Source organism: Pelodiscus sinensis, chromosome 2 (assembly GCF_049634645.1).
Source record: "Pelodiscus sinensis isolate JC-2024 chromosome 2, ASM4963464v1, whole genome shotgun sequence".
Lineage (NCBI taxonomy): Eukaryota > Metazoa > Chordata > Testudines > Trionychidae > Pelodiscus > Pelodiscus sinensis.
In genome coordinates, this window is record NC_134712.1 from 196,548,273 (window position 1) to 196,562,628 (window position 14,356).

Sequence of the window (14,356 nt, forward strand, 5' to 3'; positions counted from 1 at the left end):
ATTCTAGAAGCACATTTAATTGAGAATCCAAGTCACCGACTTTTTAAAAGGTGTACAGCAAACTGCGGGTCTCAGTCCCCGAGAATAACCAAAATGAAGACTTTGTCTCGTCATGGCTACATGTGATTGCATATGTCTTTAAAAATCGAAATATTGAGAACAGATTATGTATGCCAGAAGAACTGAACTCCGTTGTTTTATCCCTGAATCCCAATACAACAAAATAACCTTCTGTAGGAGGCAATACACATATTCTCCTGCCTCTCCCCCACCCCAGCTTGTATTTCATGGATTAACATACCTAAGGTCAAGTTCAAGGCATCACCTGTGGCAATACTTCTAAATATATGTAGGCATTGGAATGTTCCGGCGGTGTCGTTTCTGTTGTTTAGATAACCAGCATCCGAGACCCCAGACACCATGCATGTTGTAAGCAAATATAGTTGTGGGTCAAGCCTTTGCGGACGTGGCATTAGGAGTTTACGAGTCTGTGCAATTTACAAAAGGATAGATGTATAGTCTTATTGTTTTGACCATGGTTTCTTGAAATAAATCTTGGAGATAGTCACTAAACCAAGCTGATTAATTCTACATTAAATACATCTGCATGAAATGTGATGGGGGCCTATTTACTACAGGTGACGTGAAGTCTCCTAGTCATCTGTGGATATGAATATGGGTGCAACTCGGTCAAAAGGCTTTCTATATCAAAGGATTTCAAGCGAAGAATTTTGCTTTCGCATACACTTCGAGCAAGTGGTCTAGATACCCACTCCTGCACCCCACATTTGTCAGAAGTCTCTGGCACCTGGACGTGGATATATGGAAATACATTAGTTACTATATGTTTTAATGTATTGGGAAAATATAGCTGTGAAGTCAGGTCGAGAAGGGAAGATATTTATGGTACCATCGACACATAATTTTAGAAACACCTAGACGTCCAATATAATACCTCCTTATATCCGCCTTACTTTTGACCCTGTCTCGATTCTTTTACAGATGGTACACAAACATACTATGACATTGCCGGCAAATATATACTCTGGGTCTCCACATTTTCCAGAAAAACACGTTTTCGGAAACAAAATATTGAGAGAAATTACTCAGCATTTTGAAAAGTGCTTATAGGGTCTTATAAAAAGATCTAATATTTTGGTTAAAAAGAACAGAAAAATAACATTTGTATGGGACTAGTCTATTAAGCAGAATAAATTCCTTGTTAAAAAAACAGACACACCTCCCTGTTCATATTTGTTACAATTATCGGAATGTTGCTTTGCTTTCAGTAATAGCTACTCAATATCGAGCATTTAAGTGATATGAGATATTCATGATAAACGCTGAAATCCATGTAGCTGAATTAATCTCTTCATAGATCTTATTTAAGTACTAAAATAAACCACTGTAAAGGAAAATCACTTTTTCATGCTATAGCTTTAAAGAACAAAATGTTCAATGCTAATAAAATAATGTACAATATTCGACCTTGTAAGTAAAATTGTTTAAAAAACTTATTCGTCATAATTAATTTAATGCCGTTAAATATACCAAACAAGACTACAATTTAACGGTGACTGAATTCTGCATTTACATTTGCTTGCTTTCTATATATAAATCTGAACCTCTATAGTATGACTACAATGATGGTAGCGCCTGGTTTTCAGCAATAAAGTGGACTATTCCATATCAAAATCTTGGAAATGTATCTTGCTTTTTTGTCCCTACTAGCTGTAATAGCAGAATTATTAGTGTTTGAAATCTATTATCAAAATATTGCTACGATTATTTTCCTTAAAAATGTTAAAGAAATGTGTTTAGGTGACAAACTATATTTGGATTATTACCGCATACTTCAGTACAGTGGCCCAAAAGGAAAAGAGAAAAACAGTTGATTAGAGAATCAATAAATCTTAAATAACGTTTAATCCAAACGATTGGCAGGAAACTTAAACAATTACATTTGAGATAAATTTTGCCTGGTTTTGCACCCTTAGAGACATTTTCATTAGAAAGGAAGAAGTTATGAGGTTTTCCTTAGCTAAATTATATTGCATATTTCCTCATATTGCCCTAAGATAATAATTGCATATTTACATATACATATATGAAGTAAAGCGTGCAATAGCTATAAGTTCTAATAATTAATTTGTGCATAATTGTGGAAATATAAACATTCAATCAAAAGGCGGACATTTTAGAAAATGAATAAAGGTGTAATATTTTAGTTAATTCGTTTTACGCATAAATTCTACTTAGTGTACATTTATACTGTGAAATACAGGCACCCAACCCGATATTTAAGATAAATTATAGTGCCATTTGTTTTTATGAAAACCCCAGAAAATATAATACAAAGTGTCAACATTTTACACATTCTAGAACTTGACCTTTTTGAGACCTTTTAAAAAGAAATTCTTTCTGCACACCAGATATATACAAACTCTAGACGTGAAATCCTAGGTTTGTTTATGTCCTTCCAAAGTATGGATTAATTCCCCGTCGCTTTGTGTAGATAGACATGGGCCAATGCGCTCATAAAGTCTGTTCACCTAGTAGATATTTGCGTCCATTGTAAAATGTATCTAGAATGTCCTGCCGTGCAGTTGCAAGGCATGTAACACGAACATACACGTTGCCCTTTCTAAGCCGGACGAGACACTTGTGAGGGAGGAATGAATTCATTTTGCTTCTCAAAATGCAACGCCTTCTTTTGTGTATGCGCTTCTCACTGAGGTTAGCAGCGGCAATGCGCGGATTTATTTGCTTCCTAAACGCGGATAGTCCCAAGTACTGCATTAAAAGAGCAATTCAGAATTAGACAAAATAATAAACATTATAACTGGGTTTAAAGCAGCAACATAACAGCAGTCTAACTGCAATTACCCAGGCATTCCGGGGCTTTACGCTCACATTCTGTCTGTTTCACTTAGCAGCAAATAAAGCAGAGAACTAACTCTGCTTGAGTGTCTGCTTCTTCTTACGCGAGCTGCAACCCTTAAATCTTTTCAATAATCGTTTCTAATTGTTCTACAGATGTAATCATTTGTCAGGCTGCATTTTGTTTTCTCCTGCCTTACGGTGCGTTCTAACGGGATAAGTGCCTGGGAAAATACACAGCAAAGCAGCACAACTAAACCTACATATCCTGCGTAGCTTGGGCAGGGTCTTTTAATACTAATGACGACTGGATTTGCATGATTAATTGCCTTCTCGCCTTCATCCCGTGATTTCCCTTTGTTTCAGATAGGCATCCATGAAAACAGAAAGGCAGAGTCTTTAAGTGCACGACAGAAAGGGGATGTAAATAGGAGCAGGAAATAGCCACATACAAACCTTTTTCCCCCCTCAGAACTGCAGCCTGTTCTATCCCCCAGGTTTGAGATGTATTTAATTAAGGGGACTGCCGCGATTCCAAGTAGGTGGTGTCTCCCGATTATCCGTTGGTCAGCTCTGTCATGTCTGTTCTGACACAAGCTGAAGTTGACTGCCAAAAGTGCTATAAAACCGCAGGTCAGTCTAGAACTGTTTTCGGTTCTCCTAGACGCGCCGTGTTCAATTATAGCCTTAAAAGCCCTAATACAAGTGCAAGAATTTGTTTGCCATCACACAGAGGCGGGGCGAACCTCTGCAATGGTGGCGCCTTTGTTATCTCAAAGTCGCTGAAATCCTTTATACATGCCTTTTGTCTGGAAGGGGAAAATAGATTTTAATATCAAGAATTGAAAGGGGAGTAGGAGGGTTGTGAACAGTGCTCAGCTAGCAAAAGAGACCCCTTTCCCCCTTTTGTAAGAAGGCTTATAAGGAAACCTAAATAAAGACAAAAGTGTAGAATTAAGGAAGAAGTCCTAGCATAGATACTGCGGAGTCCTTCTGGTGCTTAAAGACATTTTTTTTACAGTCCCCAAACGACAATGGAGTCTTCAGGTAGCACTTTGATGACATGCATATCTCTTACTTCCATCCACTTTCTGGCAAATATGTCAAGCTTGAAGATTAATTAATAATTTCAAGTTCAGCTCACAAACACAGAGGGAGCATAAAAAAGTTCTTGCAGCATACCAAAATAAAGAGTTCATTAAAGGGATGTGTCCAGAGCATTTGATTTGTGATTCTTAACCCTTGTAAAATAAAAAAGGCATATAAACATTAATGCTAATAAATTAGTTTACTCCACTACAAAGTAATTACTTGATAATGTTGATATTTACAGCTTGGATTCAAATGCAATAGTTCACTATAATTTAGGGAAAATACATAATGAGAATATTTTGTCAGTGCACAACATGATTAGATTTGTTATTGAGTCAGTTACGATAAGCGAAGCAATAAATAAACAAATCGATGTTGACATTTAAATACCGAAGATCTCCAAAATTTACAATAGAACTTTTCCCTGCTATATAAATATTTCCACTGCGTTGGGGACGTGGAAACATTCAAAATGTTATTCCCTTAACATTTTTAGTTTTCCTTCCACTTTTCACTGAGCGCCACAGGAACAGAGATAGTGAAAAAATCTCAAATTTCTTACTGACGGACACCAACTTCACAACAGTCACAGTAATTCTGTCTTGATTGTTTTGATGAAATTGAGCCAAAATCTAAATATTTCTTTTCTGATATCGAGCAGCTGAATAGAGAAAAGGTGTTGTTTTTTTCCCCCTCCAGCTTAAGGTTGCTTATGCCTCGAAAGGTGCTGGCTTATTTCTCTGTTTTCTTTGGCAATGATCATCAGATGGGATGTGCATTTTCGTTGGCACAGAAATACTTTTTATTCTCTGCCCTACAATCCGCTTTCCGCATCATCCCTTTCATGCAACACTAGTAAAAGCTTCACTGGGCTTTTAAATAGGTCTAGTAACCTCCAGCGACTGTCTGAAGCAAAAAAGAAAAGCATCTGGGCGCTGAGAGCTTGTTTCTAGGGATTAATCGGATCTACAGTAATGTTAACTGGGCTTCTGGCAATTAAACATAGAATATTTGTGAAACCGGGTTAGCCCAGCATCCATTGGTTTCCTAGGTAGTTAGCAGCACTGGTTAGGCAAAGAGATCAGCAAACGCTTTTTACGCAGTGGTCCGGAATTTAAAGGAATGTCTAACATTGCAAATAAAGCAACTTCTTGGCGAACAGGCAAAAAGGGAACCTGAATGACGCGAAGAAAATATTGTAAATACCTCTAGCAAAACTTGGAGGAAACCGGACAGGGTATTTGAGGTTAATATGTAAAAAAGGGAAGGAAGACACGAAGCGCTTCGGAAGTGAACATGAATGCGAGCATGTAATCTATTCACCATGAAAATCAGTACAGACTTGACCCTGGCACATTCTTCTCAGCAAAGCCCTACAGGGCGACTATCTTCTGCACACGCACACACACACACACACACACAAATACCGACCGATTGCTTTGGGGGCACTCTGGCTAGAAACCAGATTGCAGGGGGGGGGAAAAATCCTCCGACTTCTTTTTTGATTTTGGCTGCAAAAATACACACAGAAAGGGTCTCAGCTAACATGTGGGAATTGTTAATTCTTTCTACTCCACAACGACTTGGTGCAATTGGTCAAACTGATAAGTGGGGAAAAGTGGCATGCGTCTTTTTGTCCTCGCTGGGTACACAAGGCAAACATGAGTTATATTTTAGATTACGTGCTTTTGGTGAGAATACCAACGTGACGATCTGTTGCTTCCCTTGAGATGGCTACAAAGAAAAAAGGGCCCATACTTGCAGCTTGTCAATTTCAACATTTGGTCACATGACCAGCACCTCCCTGCTAAGGATGGGGATAGATTTCCACGTCAGCTTACGTCTCCAAATTTCTTACTTCACGGATCTGCTTCAAAGAGGCAGCTGCATTAGAGAATCATGTTAAGCTCAGCTAATGCGGAGAACCCGAGGTAGCCTAATGATGGATTTTGATGAGCGTGTTCCTTGTTCCTCTAACATGTATTTGCCAAGTTGTACTTACTACGTCTCCGGTCCTGATTTCTCCAGCCTCCCTTCCTTTCTGCCCCAGACCCCGTCTTCTCGCCCTATGACATACTCCTACTCTTCCAACCTACCCCAGGTCCAACCTGTGAGAGAAGTTACCTTCAGGGAGTATGCCATTGACCCCTCCAGTAAATGGCACCCCAGGAACAATCTACCCCACTGCTACTCAGCAGAGGAGATCATGCACAGAGACTGCCTGCCTGCCACCAACACTGCTAGCATGGGCGAGATGTTCGGCAAAAACACAGCCAACGTCTACCACCCCAGCGCCAACGTCTCGTCCAATTTCTATAGCGCGGTGGGGAGGAACGGGGTCCTCCCCCAGGCTTTCGACCAGTTTTTCGAGACGGCGTACGGCCCCACGGAAAACCTCTCCTCGGCGGACTATGCGGCAGACAAGAACGGCGAGAAAATGCCTCCAGCCGCTGCTGCAGCTGCTACAACTTCAAGTTCGGACGGAGGCTGCCGCGGAGACGCGGCCGCGGCGGCGGAGGAGAAGGAGAGGCGGAGGAGGACCGAGAGCAGCAGCAGCCCGGAGTCATCTTCCGGCAACAATGAGGAGAAATCCAGCAGCTCCAGTACGTATAAAGGCAGCGCCCAAGCGCTTTATGAAAGGGAGTTTGAAATCTAGCGCAGCGCCGCTGTTAAAATTTTATATGCTGTTTTATAAGCATATAAGGTTTATGAAGGGCCTTTAGATTTCCCCCAACAAAACTTTGTTATAAAAGGCAAGATCACGTGTTTCGTGCTGAAATTGGCCGTGAAATACCCAACCGGCCAATGGACGCCTTTTAAAAAAATCGTTCTCCTTTTTGCTCTCTCTCCCTTTTTTTTAAATAATAATAATAATAAAAGAGCTCTGTGGTCAAGTCTCGAAAATAGAATAACGGGCGTGCGGGCCTGTAAATTTACCCAAAAGGGATCCTGACTCCTTTGATATCGGTGTAATCCAGTGATTTTATAAAAGCCATGTGTGGCACCAGAAGTCTAGTTAGGGGCTGCATTCAAAGCCCTGGGCTGTTTTAACGATGGCACTAGCATAGTGTGGAGCAGAGAAAGTAGCCGCCTGAACTGTAGCAATATATTTAAAAGAAACAAATTAACCCAAAAGCTGGCCTTTTTGTCTAAAGGAAGCCATTTTACGTAGGTATTGTGACAATTGCGTGTTGCCTTCTGTCTAACAGCCTGTTACTTCCAATTGTTATTCAGTCTGTCAAAGCCTGATTTTATATGTGTTTTTAAAAGGGGAAAAAGTGAGTAAACAACGGCGGAAAATACCCCTCTACCACGAGCTGTTCCAGAAAAGGAAGGGGAGGGAGCTTAAAGGGATAAGACTAATATTTAATTGAAAGAGCTTTTGAACCTCGAAAGCCTTCCAAACTGAACGACTCTGCCTACGGAACGCTAAGCCTCGTAGGGCAAAGCGAGAGGCGACTCTGATATTATAGTGATGTCCCTGCATTTTAAAAAGCAGCAGAGTCGATCCCAGTGCCATAATGGCATAGCAGCCTAGTTGCAGAGCCATTTCCCCTGATATAAAAGGTGTGTGTGGCGGGGGGGAGAGACACATTGATGGAAATGTAAGGCCAGTGTTTGTAGACAGAATCAAACTCAGTTGTAAAGGTCTGGAGAAAAACGGGGCTTGAAAATGTGTTTACTAACCCTGATAACGTAATGGCAGCTGAAGCGAACCAGGTGATGAACACTGCAATGTCTATGTGCGGCTGTTTGTTTAGTCTGTCACACCACGGTCCCAACCCTCGCAGACAGCTTTGGAAGAGTGCAGGGGCAAACAATCAGGCAGGTACTCAGTGGTACTGGTTCGGTACGATGTCTGACCCGATTGCCCAGGGATGCGTTGTTTGTCAGGATTGCTTTTTCCTCGGTAAGGCAGAGAGCTAGCATCTAGATTAGGACCTAACCGTTCTCTCCGTCCTGGAGTAGACAAAACACATTTGCCCCACGACGGAGCCTTTCCCAGTCCCATCTGCTTTAAGTTTCAAACACGTCTGCCTTTTTCTTTCCATTCCACAGGTGGACAACGTACTCGTAAAAAGAGATGCCCGTACACCAAATATCAGATCCGAGAATTAGAAAGGGAATTCTTCTTCAGTGTCTATATAAACAAAGAGAAACGCCTCCAGCTCTCGCGAATGCTCAATCTGACCGACCGTCAAGTAAAAATATGGTTTCAAAACAGGAGAATGAAAGAAAAAAAAATTAACAGGGACCGATTACAATATTACTCCGCTAATCCACTACTTTAAAACTCCTCGTGGTTTTTTTTCTTCAAAATGAGATTAAATTCAGATTTCGCCCTTGACAAGGTCAAGCCACAGGGTTACATTTAAAAAGGAGGTGTGTAACTGACGGGACTGTGCGAACTATGATTTTACATACATGTAAATCAACCCTGGACTTTTAATTTTTTTTTTACTTTTTTGATATTTACATATCAACTGGAATGGATTTGATATTGACACACATGGCACCCAGCGCCAGCAGGCCAGCCACAATCTTTGCTCTGAGTGCGAAATTCATACCTCTTACCTTTATAGACACTTCCGTTCATTCTGATATGGTTTCAATAATGAAAAGTGGGGACTAAACTGTTGCCTATTGGCTGTGTAACTATTGTTTTCCTTGTTCCCTTGTTTTACTGTGGAATGTGTGTGTAAAGATGACATGTCGCGTTTACGTTCTGAGGACCACTGCAAAATAAAACTTCCCAAAATAATATTTTTTCTTCGGGTTGAGAATGTCTATGCTAGAGCAGTGCTCCGTTACTAATTGATTTAAATAAAAATAAATACATATTCCTTTAGAAGGCCAGTGGAGAAAATTATAGTACAGACGAAGATGGATATAACCGTGTTTTATTGAGTGCGGGGAGGGGGATGATATGAAAGACTTGATTATTTACTTTAAAAATATGTCAGGCATAAATTTGCCATATATCGTCAAGAAACAATCACTGAAAATAAAATGTTTCGCAATTGTCATATTAGCTCTCGATTATACCTTGCCATCCTTTTAAGACAAATCATGATGCTCGTATTTAAATTTAAAAAATGACAAAATGAATCCTAGATTTTAAAAAGAAAGAAAAAAGAAAACTAACCTTCTGGTTCACAAACTTTCTTCAGGAAATACCTGTGGAGAACGAGAGTTTGGTAAATACCACACAACACTTAAATGTAACTTGGATTTGTACAATGCACTAACGTCGAATCACCAAAATAATGTAATCTTCTGTGTCTTTAGAAGGTTGCTTGTAAGGAATTTATTCAGAAGCCGAACAATGTAAATAAGGACATTTTGTTTTCATATGTTGTTGTCTATTTTAAATGTCATGAGCTCTACTTCGTCTCTCAGGCGACATATACAAACAATGGATTGTTGTTTGGAGTTATTTTAAACATATACATATATATAATAAATAAATATATATATTGTCCCGCAGGAACCAAAGCGAGAAAAATGCAATTTAAAAATATTTAAAATTCTATATCAGTTTACAAAGGATACGATAGTCTATCGTTAAGATAATTTGCTGTTGAGAGTACCTGAATGTATATTTCATACAGGAACAGTGTTTTACAAGACTTGTAAATAAAAAACCATGTATTAAAAATGTTTTAATACATTTTTACATATTTTTTTCTTTGGGGTGAGAGGGTGCTTTTTTCTCTACATGTGCAACAAATCGGTGACAATTATTTTTGAACAATCAGCTTACCAAATGGATGTGATTTCTTTTTACACAGTTCACAAAATGCAGAATCTTTGTATTACATCACTGTTTTCAATAGCTATCATCTATATGTATATACAGATTTCTTTTAATATGCAAAAGTATTTGGTTGCATGTATACAATGGAACAGCGCACAAGGAAATAAAAAAATTGAAAATTTATATTTTTATTCTGGTGTTACATTACTCTGTATTGTTTTATTTCATCTACATTTTACAATCAAAGTCCACCGTGCAAGTTGCACGCCTATGTTTTCTAATCCTTCACTAGCAGCCAAAGTTGCCGTTGGTGAATAAACATGCAGGCTGACATTCATTTAAATGTAACGGATTAAAAAACGGGAAAATAACACTTTTAGTAATTTACTGTAAACGCCACGCCTTTGTTCTCAGCTGTAAAAGACACACAAGAAGACAACTTGCTTTGTTTTACGAATTACAAGTACATTGTTTATTTCAGACCACACATGTCTGGGACAAAGCATTTTGAATTTAGTTTTGGTATTAGTAATGTTGGGAGGTATTTTATCAGCATAAAAAGTGAAGCGAAGCTTTCAACTAAAGCGAAGTTTAAAATGAATGGGCAAAGGGGTGTGAGCCCTAAGAACATTGTTTTCTTGAGAAACCAGTCTCCCTTCGAGAGTGGTGAAACTAGGGTGTCTGAAATTGTCCTTGAGTTGGAAGAGGGGGGAACGTAAAAGTTGGGGAAACAAAGTCTAGATGAGACTGTGGTATGGGGAATGGAACTTCAGTCTCCAATTCTTTGTCCCAAACTTAATCAGGAAAAGAAAGTACATACTGTTTTTGACTTGTTTACTGGCTTTGAACTTCTGTATTGCTTTGGACATCACCCATAACCTTGAGGTGAAGGGCTAAATGCCTCTGGACCTCTGGTTCACAACCCCCACCCAGTCAGACAGCGTCTCGTCCAAAGAAATGTTTGGGCTCCCCCCCCCCCCAGAAAAACCGAGAAAATGGGAGATTGTTTATTTGTTTGTTTCTCCCTCATGTTCCACTGGAACGCAAGTTTTAAAAGAGATGGATACATAGATGGTTGTACAAGTACACAAACAGAGAGAGAAAGAGGAAGAGACAAACATAAATAGATGAATGGGCAGTGAGTGTTTAGCAAGTAGCTTCCTTTCCTGGTTAAACATTAACTGGCATTCATGGCTAGCCCTGGCGGCAGTTGGAGTTTCTCTGGTTGGGGTTTGATTTCCTAACCCAATAAAAACACATCCTCTGTGTTGCCGCGACAATGTGGTCATAAAAAGTGTCCATGACTTGTTCATTTGCATACATGGAATGCCCTGCTATCAGCTAAGCAGCACTCCTGCAGCAAGCAATCCCTGAGATCTAGAAATGAGAGCTGAATAGCACTTGTCCGGCCTCATTCTCTAGCATCCTTTTATGAGACCAGTGAATTTGAAGTTGTGAGTCAGTCTCTGTGCCTCAAGAGCTCGATTGCCACAAGATGGCGTTCTTCAGATCAATGTCAATGCCGCAGCAGGAGAAGAGAACCCCTGGAAAATAAAAGCTTGGCCTTTGTTCACTTTACAGTCTAGCGGCAGCAAGTTAAATTATTTCACTTTCTGTGTTACGGTTGGCAAAGGTCGCTTCAGTGGCTGGCTTGCTGGTTCCCTCAAGTGAAACATTCCGAAAGGCATTCCTGCAAAATGTGCTCCCCATTGATTGTGGTTTAGAAAATGCATGAAGGTAAGTGCTTAGCTCTGCCCTGAGTACAGAAATGGAAGTGGACTAGGCTGTTATCAAAGTAGTGCTGGGAAAGTTTGCGCGGAGCCTTCTTTGTTTTTGTTTCAATTAAGCATTTTGAGGAGGAGAATTCTAGGGAGGAAAACATTTCCAAAACCTTCGTGATTCAACTTAAGACATGAAAGAAAACGTAAGAGACTTTCTAATTTTTAGCTAAGTTTTTTGAACTTAATAAAGTTTTGGCCAACAGTACGGAAAAATCCAGGTGATGGGGAATTTTTTATTCAGAGAATCTTGGAGATTTCCTCCAATTATAAAAAAATCAGTGCCCTGGAAAAATAATGAAACTTGACATTTATGTGTAGAACACTAGGGGACTTCAGTCAAAGAGCGCTCTGCTAACATACGCTGAAAATGACAGGTAATTTTGATGTTCTTAGTGGACTGGAACTTTGGTTTGCTTCTTGGTCAAAATGTTAATGGAATGGCTAGGACAATATTTGTTTGCAACCTTTACTCTTCTCTTGCAACTGTAAATAGATGTTGGTAAACATACAATTAAAGTCGCTTGCACAAGCAGTGAAATATTTGACTGCGTATTAAGCCCGTGTTGGATAAGACTAACTTTAAAATGTTCATTATTTGTCTCTCGCAGACAGAACGCTGTTGCAGGTGAAATTAGGTCAAACATTCCCATTTTCAAAGACTCAAGTTGGGATGTAGTCTCTAAGGTCTAGGCCTTCTCAAAGGGTCTCGAGCGCGTAATTTAGCAGCTACTTTTGGTTACTTTTCTGTCTCTCCAGTTCCACCCTTCTTTATTAAGTCTGCATTTGAAAAAAATGTGTGGCTGTGTCAATTATCTAGCTTAGAACCGTATTTTAATACACCTGGTACTACAGTATATTTTGTTTTTAAATATCTGATGTACATACCTCTGGTTTAAACGTGGCTACTTGATTATGATACTATGCAACCGCCGAAAGAGACTAATGAAACCGGTCTGCAATATTTTGCACAAGATTATTTATAACGTGTTTCGAGAAATGCTGAGTGAATTGTTAAAGACCCACATGCAATCACGATGAACTGTATTTTAGACCATTATAAGAATCTCTGTGTTAAGCAAAGATAACTACATTCCAGATAAAATAATTGTTATCTTTTTCTTAAACTTCCTCGCATAGGTTCCAATTCTTTAAAAAAAAATCAAAATAAAGCGGAGTGCAATCCCGAAAAGCCCTTTTAGGAAGTTCCGTTCTGCACCAATCAGAATCGGCTCTGCATATTTGATAAAATATTTTCCTTGTTGTTCCCTTCCCCCATTCAGTACCCAGATGAATAAATCAAGGCGACCCCAGCAGTAGTTAAAGCGCCCTCTGGTTACAAATTGTTTACTGATGGTATTCGTCATAGGACAATATATAAAAAAACAAGTTTGCTTCTTACAATAACTGTTTATTATTTCACATGGTTTGGGGATAGCGTGTTTTAGAGGAAATCTAAAAAGAAGCTCAGTGTTTACTTTGCCTTAGCTATTCATGAGCACTGCTCTATTTCGTGTGCTAGTGGTACCACTTCCTCTACCAAGAGGAGGTATTTCATAATATTTTGTCACACCCTTTTCATTTAATGGTCTAAAATTGCAACTTGAGGGCAATATCTATGTAGCTATCTATCAAGGGGCGTCCACCACGAAAAGGAATATTTATACTTTACAGCAAAACTGTATTTAAAGAAAAGGGAGTCCCAAAACATGAACAGCTATATAGCCTGGAATGTATAACGTTACTATCTAGTCTAATTCTACATGGACAGATCTGTACCGCACTAAGGGCTCTGTAGGTGTAAGATAGCATTTAGAAGGCAGCGTTCTTGCGACTGTTGGTGACTAGGTCAATCCTTTAGAAATAGTTCTGGTGTCATTTGTTATACTGGATAATAATCGTAGAGAGCTATTCTTCGGAAAGGGCTCATCAGAGTAATATGCACAACAGAGTGCTAATCAAAATTAGCAAAACTGAGCGCAAAATATAAAATACATTCCGAAGACTGAAGGCCTTCAGACAGATGGGATACAATTTAAATTGCGACCTAAATTTCAAAAGGGATAACCTGCTAAAGCATCCCAATGTTCCTTTTGTCCTTTATAGCGTGAAGCCATTTCTAGTAAAGATAAAAAATAGCGAGTTAGTCATTTATCACCTTTCCCGGCATACCCACGGTTTCTAACCCTCCGGATTGAAAGCCGCCTACTTTGGATCAAATCCAGAAAGAAAAGTAAATCTGGCACACATACACGGGCCTGACAACTGACAGTTCTCATATTAAATAAGTATTCATTGACTGCATTAGTTTGTTGAGATTTATATAATGTAATCTACTTCTATATGCTCATATAAGCAGCTTACACACAAGCTCATGAGAAACTTCAGGCGGATTTCCGTTTTAGCATATAGCAATTTGCCCACGTCAGAAACAAAAGCATATTGTAATTATCATACAAAATATCATCAGCTGATTAACTATGTTGCCCGTTTTGATTTGTGTAGGAAATAAAAAAGAGATGAATCAGTATTTTGATTGGTGTATTTTAAAATTTCGAACCAGAGATGGCGTGGGGGTGAGCTGTCGTTTTGCATTTATTTCTTTCAGTTTTTAATTTTTAATTCAACTAATCAAAGAATTTAACGGCTCTATTAATATACCCATTCCACTTTTCTGCAATTAATAACATATTATTTTGATCGTTTTGTCTCCGTATGCCATTAATTTAGAACCTCCACTAAATAACACTTTTACTTGCTTTGATGCTTATCAAACTGTACTTGTTTGTTTTTATGTAACCTCCAGATGATTTTGCTATAAGCAGAATTTAAAAAAAATATTTATCGC

General features: G+C 39.1%; 2 protein-coding genes and 1 long non-coding RNA gene across 4 annotated transcripts in view; 2 read left to right on the forward strand and 1 right to left on the reverse strand.

Moving 5' to 3' along the window:
* Positions 1-1,907: 1,907 nt before the first annotated feature.
* On the reverse strand, positions 1,908-5,342 carry LOC112543909 (uncharacterized). Its single transcript, XR_003087204.2, has 2 exons — positions 3,337-5,342; positions 1,908-2,793 (listed from the first exon to the last, which is right to left on the reverse strand). It is a non-coding gene; the product is annotated as an uncharacterized LOC112543909 (long non-coding RNA).
* A 106-nt stretch (positions 5,343-5,448) lies between these two features.
* HOXA11 (homeobox A11) lies at positions 5,449-9,907 on the forward strand. The gene is made up of 2 exons (XM_006138397.4): positions 5,449-6,575; positions 8,032-9,907. The coding sequence occupies exons 1-2, from the start codon at positions 5,888-5,890 to the stop codon at positions 8,262-8,264; spliced, it is 921 nt and encodes a 306-aa protein (XP_006138459.1). The 5' UTR covers positions 5,449-5,887; the 3' UTR covers positions 8,265-9,907.
* Positions 9,908-10,487: 580 nt separating this feature from the next.
* The window catches only part of HOXA7 (homeobox A7), a 49,960-nt gene continuing 46,091 nt past the window's right edge, over positions 10,488-14,356 (forward strand). Inside the window, exon 1 of one of the 2 annotated variants that reach the window (XM_075922172.1) lies at positions 10,488-11,467. In XM_075922172.1, coding sequence (XP_075778287.1) covers positions 11,458-11,467 — 10 coding nt within the window. In that variant the 5' untranslated portion in view covers positions 10,488-11,457. The remainder of the gene's footprint in view (positions 11,468-14,356) is intronic. The other variant, XM_075922171.1, reaches the window with a different exon arrangement.

What these genes read in the sequence shown, in the direction of transcription:
- HOXA11 (XM_006138397.4), top strand. Translation starts at nt 5,888, where the DNA reads ATGCGGAGAACCCGAGGTAGCCTAATGATGGATTTTGATGAGCGTGTT. An exon ending in GGAGAAATCCAGCAGCTCCA is followed by an intron (nt 6,576 to 8,031) that starts GTACGTATAAAG and finishes TCCATTCCACAG; the next exon opens with GTGGACAACGTACTCGTAAA.